General features: G+C 47.5%; 2 protein-coding genes across 2 annotated transcripts; one reads left to right on the plus strand and one right to left on the minus strand.

Annotated features, from left to right (window-relative positions):
- Positions 1–2,306: 2,306 nt before the first annotated feature.
- On the plus strand, positions 2,307–5,077 carry LOC119267354 (tRNA (guanine(10)-N2)-methyltransferase homolog). Its single transcript, XM_037548730.1, has 6 exons — positions 2,307–2,642; positions 2,757–2,968; positions 3,079–3,396; positions 3,473–3,547; positions 3,702–3,776; positions 4,381–5,077. Exons 1-6 carry the CDS (start codon positions 2,441–2,443, stop codon positions 4,924–4,926), a joined length of 1,428 nt encoding a protein of 475 aa, XP_037404627.1. The 5' UTR covers positions 2,307–2,440; the 3' UTR covers positions 4,927–5,077.
- Positions 5,078–5,700: 623 nt separating this feature from the next.
- On the minus strand, positions 5,701–9,787 carry LOC119267355 (prefoldin subunit 6-like). The gene is made up of 6 exons (XM_037548731.1): positions 9,591–9,787; positions 8,862–9,065; positions 8,690–8,760; positions 8,476–8,600; positions 8,334–8,394; positions 5,701–6,075 (listed from the first exon to the last, which is right to left on the minus strand). The coding sequence occupies exons 2-6, from the start codon at positions 8,953–8,955 to the stop codon at positions 6,022–6,024; spliced, it is 405 nt and encodes a 134-aa protein (XP_037404628.1). The 5' UTR covers positions 8,956–9,065; positions 9,591–9,787; the 3' UTR covers positions 5,701–6,021.
- Between the last annotated feature and the right edge of the window lie 115 nt (positions 9,788–9,902).

Below are 9,902 nucleotides of genomic sequence, written 5' to 3' on the forward strand. Positions count from 1 at the left end.
CTCGGTAATGGTCGCGGGTTTGGAAGGCTAAATCAGGCTCTTATCACTCTCATTCCCAAAAAGGTCGGTGTGTGCCGTGTGGGAGACTTTCGACCCATTAACCTAGTCTACAGCCTGCCCAAGATAGGCTCCAAGCTTCTCGCTGATAGACTACGGCCGCGTATGAATGAGCTCGTCCAAGCAAATCAATCGGCGCTCATCAAGGGGAGGAACCTTCACGACAATTTCATGCTCGTCAGACAGGTGGCTCGCTCACTCCATCGAAGAAAAGCAAAGGGAGTCATGCTAAAGTTAGACATCTCGCGTGCGTTTGACACCCTGTCTTGGCCATTCCTTTTTGAGTTCCTTTGAGCCAAAGGATTCTCGGATACTTGGCTATCATGGATAGCGACTTTACTCTCCACGGCCTCTTCTCGAGTGGTGGTTAATGGTCACGCGGGACATAAATTCGCACATGCTCAAGGGCTATGGCAGGGAGACCCGGTCTCGCCACTTTTGTTTGTTATCGCGATGGACGTCCTCACATCCCTCATCACTAAAGCCTAGGAGTGTGGTGTGTTGAGTAGAATGCCGGGCTGCACACCCATGCAACGGCTCTCTATATATGCGGACGATGTCGTATTATTCGTCAGACCCACAGTCTCGGATCTTAGGTTTGTTAAAGAGGCCCTGCACATCTTCGGGACCGCATCTGGACTGCACATCAATTACACAAAATCCATGGCCATTTTGATCAGAGGTGAGGATGGAGATAAGGATTTAGTTTAGCGTGCAATGTCGTGGAGCATTGAGTCTTTTCCCTGTAAGTACTTGGGGCTGCAACTCTCCATCTAGCAGCTGGCGCGCTCTGAATGGCAACCGATAGTGGACAACGTACTTAATTTCATGCCTGGATGGCAGAAAGGGTTAATCACTAGAGCTGGAAGGTTGGTGCTTGTTCATGATGTGGTGATGGCACGCCCCACCCACCATCTTATCGTTTCGGATGCCCCCAAGTGGGCTATCGAGCAAGTGAACAAGCGTTGCAGAGCGTTCTTTCGGGACGGATCAGAGGAAGTTCACGGAGGGAAGTGTCTTGTTGCCTGGCAAAGAGTGTGCATGCCAAAGGAGCTAGGTGGCCTTGGCCTTCTCGACCTAAACCGCCAAGGCTTGGCTTTAAGATTGCGTTGGGAATGACTTAGACGCACGGATCCAGGCAGATCGTGGCATGGTCTCTCGATGGTCATGGACCCGCGAGTCCAGTCGGCCTTTGACAGCTTGGTTCATTGGAAACTTGGGGACGGTCGCATGGTGTTGTTTTGGAAAGACAGATGGATGAGAGGTGCGACAGCCAGGGAGATTGCCCCGAGCATTTGAGGCAAAGTACGTACACAAACTGTGAACAAGCGGACAGTGCATGATGGATTTCTCAACCACCGCTGGGCCACAGACATCTCCGGTGAGCTCTCCACGGACGAGCTAGTTCAATTGATCAGCCTTTGGGAGATTGCTATTACAACGCAGCTTATTCCCACCGAGCAGGATGAGGCTGTTTGGCCCTGAAACTCCAAGTAGGTGTACACTTCAGCCTCCGCGTCAAATGCTCTTCAAGGGTGCGATCAGTGTGACCTATGCGCATTGGATTTGGAAGTGTTGGGCACCTCTCACCTACAAGATTTTCATGTGGCTCGCTATGCAACATAGAATATGGACATCCGATAGAAGGCTGCGGCATGGGCTACAAGATAACCCCTCACCATGTTATCTTTGTGGCCAGGAGGAGGATAACGTTGATCATCTTATGATCCAGTGCATCTACTCACGCCAAGTATGGCACAACATTCTTTCCAACACGAGGACTACCCCTGCCCTAGCACCGATGGTGAGCGATACTCTGGAGTCATGGTGGGGTAGTACCAGAAATCGGCTTGATAAGGAGACACGTAAGGCTTTTGATAGCTTGGTGATGCTAGTGTGTTGGCACCTTTGGAAGCAAAGGAATGAACGGGTTTTCCGCTTGGTGGCTACACCCATCTTGGTGGCTGATCTTGTGAACAGGATTCTTGATGAACTTCGCACTTGGGCGAGAGCGGGATGGCATGGAGTCGACACCATTTTGTGAGGAGTTAACGTAGTGTGTGAAGTTGGAGTTGTAACGTGGCCTCGGTCGGCTTGTGACCTTTGGCTATGCACCACAAACTCTTGTACATTGTTTTCTCTCTTCTATAAAGTTACTCTGGGAAAAAAAATTCTGGGCTGTTGGCAGTGCGGGCGCAGTTCAATTACAGTCTGGGCCGTAGAGTCGATAAGCCCACTGTGCGCTGTGGTCTACGTAGGTTTTCTCTTCAATCTTTCCTTCCCGCACGCAGCTTTCGATTCCCTCCACCCGCCGCCGCCGGAGACGCCACCCCCTCCGCCGTCGTCGACCTGCCGGAGCCACGCAGAAAACAGAGTGGGAGAGATGTGGTACCTTTGCGTCTTCTACCACAGGCTCCTCGACTACCGGCGGCCGGAGGTGCAGTCGCTCGCCGAGCTCTTCGGCGGCCCCGGCGCCGGGGCCGCTGTAGAGTGGCGTATGCCCGAGAATCACCACGAAGACTCCCCCTTCCACCTCGTCCGCCTCCCCGGCGACGAGCGTCTTGCCGCGCAGATCGCCAACCGCAGTAAGCGAGCTGCCCTCGTCATCGTTTATTGATTTCTGGTACCATGCCCGTAACCTGCATGATATGCGCCGCTGCCTAGCTTCTCGCGTTTATCCCGGACACTGCGTGTGCCAGGCCTGCTCGTGAAGGGGATCTATGAGCTGTGGGGGCAGGGTGCCACCTACGACGAACTGGAGAAGGCGATACGGGCGTACCCGGACGAAAGGAAGCTGCCGTACCTGACGCCGGAAAGCTCGTTCAAGATTATCGTCGACAGCTTCGGCAAGGCGGTCAGCTTCGAAGAACAGAATGCGATTATAAAGAGGTTCACCTACATTCCATTCGAGGTTGCTGCCACTGTGCCACAATTTTTCTACCTTGTGCTATTAGTTCCAAGGCATTTGTGAATGCCAATTGTTATTTCCTTTATATAATCGGTGCTGTTCCTCTTGTTTAGGGCCGTGTTAATTTGAAGAAGCCCGATCACAAGTTCTTTGTCTTGGAGACTGATGATTATGGGCCACAAAATGGCCTGCCACCAGTTGCTCAGAAGACGGTATTCTTTGGCCGGCTGGTTGGAGCAGCAGATAGGCATGTAGTGCCGACATATGAGTTGAAGAGCAGGAAGTACATTGGCCCAACTGCGATGGATTGTGAAATGGCCTTTCTCATGGCCAACCAAGGGCTCGCACAGCCTGGGAAACTTGTGTATGACCCTTTTGTTGGCACCGGGAGCATTTTAGTGGCTGCTGCACATTTTGGAGCCATGACTATGGTTTGTGCTTATCGCAGAAATAAATACACCGCTCTCCTTTTTGTTAGGCAATGTCATGCTTATTAAGTTCTTTCAGGGTGCAGATATTGATATAAGAGTTGTGCGGGATGGTCGTGGCCCCGATTGCAATATTTGGAGCAACTTTGAGCAGGTAATTTTTGTTCAGAGAAGCTTCTTGCATGGCTGCCATGAGTCTCATCTGAATAATCATTATTAGTATCTTGAAGTAGTGACATCTTATTTAGTCCGTGAGTTGGTGGATACCTATGTTTCATGTAATGTTTTGACCATGTTATCTTATTCAGTACAAGTTGCCAGAGCCTTTGTGTGTGCTACGAGCAGATAACAACCTGCCACCTTGGCGTCCAGGATTGAAGGAGGTACTATCCTGCATTTTCTGTTGTTTATGCAATATTTCAGTGCATTACTATCGCAGCTTTGGAATTGTTCATTAGTGACCGATTGGAAATGAAGAAAAGTATCAGCAACTGACCCTTTTGCGCAAATTAATGCCACCGAATGTTGTAGTTGTGCTTGAAATCTTGCATGGACGCACATGACATGATACTCGGTCACATAGTTGAATGCTTGTATGACCTTCATGTGGTTGGTATAGCCATCTCTGAAACAAATTCACCATGAAATGTTTGTTTGTTAGTCCCATGAGAAAATAATTCATGGCTATATTTGCTTAATACTCCTTGAATACAGTACTTGGAGCATATAATGTATAAACTACTGTGTGATATATCAACCTTTAGACTATTATGTGATAGAACAAATGTACTATGTTAACATTGCATTGTGGGCCACGCAAAAATAAAAACATTGCATTGTGGTCTACAACTGAACATTGCATCTTTCCTTGGATGCTATTTTTAGGAGGTTATCTTCTGTGCAAGTTGCCCGCTACCCCTTGGATACAGTCTTATTCTATTATCTTGGTCACAAGAAATGATAAACTGCTGCTGCTTTTGTCACCAGATATTTGATGCAATCATTTGCGACCCCCCATATGGTGTCCGAGCTGGTGGGCGAAAGTCGGGCGGTCGGAAGCTCCTAAAAGGCATCATCCCTCCGTACATAGTTCCGGACGACAAGAGAGAGAACCATATTCCATCAACCGCGCCATACAGTCTTGCAGAATGCGTTCACGACCTTCTCCTCCTTGCAGCGAGAATGCTGGTGATTGGTGGCAGGCTCGTCTTCTTCTATCCTGTCTTGCGGGAGGATGATGTTGCCGACGTGGCAAAATTCCCGGAGCACCCCTGCTTCAAGCTGTTCTCCTCCTGCGAGCAGATCCTAAGCCTGCGGTACAGCCGGGTTCTGCTGACGATGGTGAAGGTCGGCCCCTACACAGACGAGGTCGAGAGGATCGGCGAGGAGCGGCACCAGGAGTTCAGGGAGAACCACCAGAAATGGATGGAGGAGGGCAACCTGCACTCTGCCGTGTTCAGCCCCGCGGAGCATGATGGGAAGCCCAAATTTGATAAAGATTCCAAGCCGAAGTACAGGGGCAAGTACGTGTAGTGATGAAAACACTCTGGGGGTGACAATTTTGTTATCTTTTCAGTAAGGGCTCTTGTGTGGCTTGTGCTAGGAGCTGTATGATGTACACTAACTTGATATCATGCCACGCTAGCTCATTTTGATGAGGAGCTGTAGTTTTTTTTCACTTATTTTTCCTACCTTGCGTTCCGGCTGCCGCTTTAGTTTCCCATTTTTTCCAGACTACAGGCAACTCTAATACTCCCCTGTACACTATTGTTAGACGTTTTTGCAGTTTAAATTGAACTGCAAGAACGCCTTATATTAGTGTACAGGGGTAGTACTTCCCAAGAAAATCTTTACTCCCAGAAAACCAATGTTTTTAATTTTATACAGTGAATCACTCCGACCAATCCTTAATACCCCTTCAAATCCCAAAAATTGTTGGTACAAGCTAAAGAAAACGAATATTGATTCAACTAGTTAAGTGCTTGCGTGTTGCAACGGAGGCATACTTATTCTGATGGTTCAATATCAATCAGGTCTAACACGAGCTACTTTCCTCAATCAATTATGCGACTCCCCCACCCCAACACACACAAGTTTATAGACAAATATATTAACATATACACCACCAAATCAATACCATTGGAAATACCATTGGATTCATCATGTTATTATAAAACGCAACAGACCAGCCCACACGGCGCTCCAAGATGTCAGACAGAATTAGCTCCAAGATTATGATAACCAGCAAGAATTAACATACTCAAATATCAAGGTCTCCCACACAAAATAAAAAACTTCCCAACACCATTGCCAAAAATGAATCTATTAATCAACATAAGCAAAGATAGAAGAAATAAAGTGGTACATGAAAAAATTGATCCAATTCCTTCTCGAAACAAAAGTCAATTCAACCATATCACTAGAAACCAGCAAGAGGTACATCTTCAACCGAGTATCCACTCTCAAACAAAATCTCTCACTACACAAACCTGGAACTTCTCTCAATCTCTGAACACTACAGATTTCTTTCACCTTTTTAGGGGATAGATAACACAAGGCGACTAACTTCGCCTTGTACAGACCCATACATTTGGGAGGACGAAGGCCCTAATGCAGGGAGCCCTTCATTTACGCCTGCGCCTTTGCTTGTACAGCCTGCATCTTCTGTTGCAGCTTGATTATCTGCTTGGCAAAAATTACATTAACAAAAAGAAATTGGACAATTCTTCCGAGCATTGCAGAGGTAACTGAATACAGTCATACAGTATTGCGGGTAGTTAATTTAATGGTACAGTAGTGAATGGTCGTGACGAGTCATGGAGGTAGAATTTAAGGGCCTCTTTTATTCAAAACCATATTTTTTTTCCTAATTCAAAGCTTATTTGATTTATAAGATTAGAACCCATAAAATCTTGGGACTACTTTGTGTGCAATTCCAAAGGAATATTTCTGTTAGATCCAACCTCATAGAAACTTTTCTTTGTTTCCGTGACAAATATGGCACACACCTAACCTTTCAAATAAAACTCCTATTTCGTATTCATGTGTTTCCAGTAACCAACAGGCATATATAATATGCTTCAACATGTTATGCCGTCTGATTCCTAGATTTTTCATATTCCCGCGTTCTTGGATTAATGTGAATCAAAAAGGGCCAAAGTGGTTTGTTTGGATACTGATAATTAGATGTGGGATTTTGGAAAACGGGTTTTTGGAGGATTTTTAGGAAACCAGTTTTGGTTAGTTCTTGTTAGGCTTTCTGTTAAGGCAAGTATATGCAATTTGGATGAGTAAAATAGGAAAACGCGATTTGCATTTTCAGGATCTATCGCCTCCACACAGCTTTTCTCCATTTACTGCTCACATGAATAGGAAGTAGCTGTTCCATCCTACACCGCACCTGTCAGAACAACTCCGACATGTTTGTATGGTCCTCCTCACACTGCATCAACGCCACCTCTTCATCAAGCGCTCTAAGTGCTCTTCCGGCGAGACCACTGTCACATATCTCGGGCACGTGATTTCATCCAAGGGTGTGGCTATAAATCAACAAAAGGTTCAGGCTGTAGCTCATTGGCTAGCACCCAAGTCTGTACACGCAGTGTCTGGCTTCTTAGGATTAGCTGGCTACCATCGTAAATTCAACCGTGACTTTGGCACCATGCCACCATCGCTGCACCCCTCACCAAGCTCCTCCGGAAGGAAGCATTTGTACGGACAACTAAGGCCGCCACAGCCTTTGCTTCCTTGAAGACCACTCTCACCACAGCGCCTGTTCTGCACCTCCCTGATTTGGCCCTCAACTTTGTGGTGGAATGCGATACGTTGGGCAGCGGGTTCGGGGCTATTTTGCATCAAGGTTCAGGGCCTCTGGCAACATGCCAAACTAGCAGCCTATGAGAGGGAGCTCATCGGCCTTGTGCATGTTGTGCAGTACTGGCGACCGTACCTATGGGGGCGCACGTTTGTGGTGCATATAGACCATTATCGCTTGAAATTTTTGCTTGATCAGCGTTTGTCTACGATACCACAGCATCACTGGGCCAGCAAGCTACTTGGGTTTGGTTTCCGAGTTGAATTCAAGCCAGGGAACCAGAACCTTGTTGTTTTATGTACAAATTTGATTATTTATCCCCTGGAATAGCGCACTGGATTAGCCTGTTACCAAATCATTCTATATACCAAGAGTCAAACCGGAACTGCCACCGGAATGGTTCTGACAAGCTGTGGATAACAGTCAGGAAAGCTTGACAATTGAAGGAGTGCAAAATTGATGTCACCTTATGTTGCAGATATTTGGTCATGTGATGGCTACTGCCAAATAATCCTAACTAGCCGGATTAAGTTTAAAAACAGATAATGAGATAAGGAAACAAGGTAGCATGAGCTCACAGTACATATATACAAGTACTACCACGTTTTTATCACACCATTCCGTTCTCTCTCATGCACTGAATCCTCTCATAAGTCTTAATTAGTACTGATGCTGGAATTATTTTAATCCTGTCTTAATTTCTTCTCCACTCAGGACCATAGGTTTTCTGTAGTTTCCCCCTTTATTAAATCACCTCATTATCATTTTTCTAGGACAACGTCAGTCATTTTTCAACTTCCATCAGTGTCACTGTATCCAGCTCAACTTACTTTTTTTCAAACTATAATGCACTATACAGACAAAGTTCAGAAAGTGCCACGCATGTTAGCATTGTGCAGCTCTATAAATTCAAGGAAACCATAACTACGTTGTTCAAAAATATCACAGAGATGACAGAACATCTGGTTTACCAAGACAATTAAAGTCGCTCCTGCACTCCAAACAAGTCCAAACAGTTTTCACATACCAAAAATTAATCTAGGTAAGTTCCACATATCATCTTCTAATGGTTTTCCTTATGTGGTCAAGTAGCCCAAACAAAATTGACAAGAAAACAGTAACATACCGATTCCTTCTTGCTATTCTGTTTCTCCTCCAAGTCCTTAAGCGCCCGATCCATTCTCATTCTGCAAAGAAAGTAATTCCACACCTTCATCACAGCATCAACACAATTCAAAACCGATACAGATCAGCTCATAGCCACTCACAGCTCAGCTGTGATGTACTCGATGCGCTTTTTGATGTTGGCCTTCGCCTCCGCATTGTCCTGCTTGACCAACACTGGCCCGATCAGCTTGTACACGTTCGCCCCTTCATTCAGCAGCTCCAGCTCCTACGCACAAAGCCAAACTAGATCAAACCAGGTACTCACGCAAATCACCAATCGGAACAGAGTTGAACCAAGGAAGCGTGCGTTCATGCCTTGAGGACGAGTTCATTCTCGCCGACCTGGATGGTGAACTGCTTGCGGACCTCGTGATTCTTGGAGATGTCTGCAAGGGGAGCAGAAGAGATAGAGTTAGGGTTGCAAGCAGGGAGGGACGGGTTCCTCTCTCACTCTCAAGGGATTTGTGGGCCGGGAAAGCGCACGTGCCTTTCTGGATCTTGCTGAGGGCGTTGGCCTGGGACTCGAGGTCGCACTGCATATCGCGTACAGCAGCCGGTGCCGGTGCCAACGACGACGCCATGGCTGTCGCAGCTTCCTCCGCCGCCTCGGCTTTAAGCGTGGGAGTGCAAATATAGATGCGGCGCCGTCTACTCTGTTTCCGGGTTTGGGCTTCTGCAGCTTCGGAACAACCTGAAACAGCATGGAGAGCGACAAAACTAAATTAAATCTTTGCAGGTGGCTCCTTTGGGCATAGCTAGCTCATGGATGGCGTCCAAACTCTTATCCGACATATTTCATTTGTATTCTCGACAAACCACACTACGGTTTAGGAAAATGTTTGGCGCAAAAGATTGGGCGTATGAGACAGTCACAGAAGCAGAAATCTACACCGCCAAAAAAAGCACAAAGCAATGGGCAGCACCATCCCGGGCAGCAAGATCAAGTAGTTCTCTGGCGCATCTCAAAATAAATAAATAATAAACAAAGGGATCCGGCGCCCAGCTCTACGCTCCAAATGAGAATCCTACGAGCTCCGAGATCCCGAGCATACAGCCAGCGGCGAATGCGCCCGCGAATTTCCGACGCAGTCGCACCGACACAAACGTCCACGGCAACAGCAGACTCCGTAAGAGGCGCACGGAATCCCTCGAAAAGCCTGGATTTTTCGCAGCACGAACGAAAGAAAAGCAAGAATCGATTGAGGCTAGGGTTTACCCAGAAAGACGAAAGTCGCTCCGGGCGGATCTCCGACGGGGGAGAGCAAGCGGAGCAGCAGTCCCGGCCGGTGGTTCAGGCGGAGATCGCGGTCTGCAGGGGTACGGGACGGAGAAGCTCTAGCCGAGGATGGCGGCGGTGGCGGCGGCCGGCGGCTGAAGTAATCGGGAGCGGCGGTGGGTGGGCCTGTTTGGTTGGTCACCTGGGCTCTATGCGGGGGAAATATGTGCCTGGTCTGGGCCTGAGAATCGAAATGAAATTAGGCTGGACAGGCTGCCTCGGCTAGATATCTGGGCCTGTTCAAAAACACTA

Source organism: Triticum dicoccoides, chromosome 3A (assembly GCF_002162155.2).
Source record: "Triticum dicoccoides isolate Atlit2015 ecotype Zavitan chromosome 3A, WEW_v2.0, whole genome shotgun sequence".
Classification (NCBI taxonomy): Eukaryota; Viridiplantae; Streptophyta; class Magnoliopsida; order Poales; family Poaceae; genus Triticum; species Triticum dicoccoides.

What these genes read in the sequence shown, in the direction of transcription:
- LOC119267354 (XM_037548730.1), top strand. Translation starts at nt 2,441, where the DNA reads ATGTGGTACCTTTGCGTCTTCTACCACAGGCTCCTCGACTACCGGCGG. An exon ending in TTTGGAGCAACTTTGAGCAG is followed by an intron (nt 3,548 to 3,701) that starts GTAATTTTTGTT and finishes TATCTTATTCAG; the next exon opens with TACAAGTTGCCAGAGCCTTT. An exon ending in GGCGTCCAGGATTGAAGGAG is followed by an intron (nt 3,777 to 4,380) that starts GTACTATCCTGC and finishes TTTTGTCACCAG; the next exon opens with ATATTTGATGCAATCATTTG.
- LOC119267355 (XM_037548731.1), bottom strand. Translation starts at nt 8,955, where the DNA reads ATGGCGTCGTCGTTGGCACCGGCACCGGCTGCTGTACGCGATATGCAG. An exon ending in CCTCAGCAAGATCCAGAAAG is followed by an intron (nt 8,761 to 8,861) that starts GCACGTGCGCTT and finishes CTCCCCTTGCAG; the next exon opens with ACATCTCCAAGAATCACGAG. An exon ending in GAGTACATCACAGCTGAGCT is followed by an intron (nt 8,395 to 8,475) that starts GTGAGTGGCTAT and finishes CTTTCTTTGCAG; the next exon opens with AATGAGAATGGATCGGGCGC.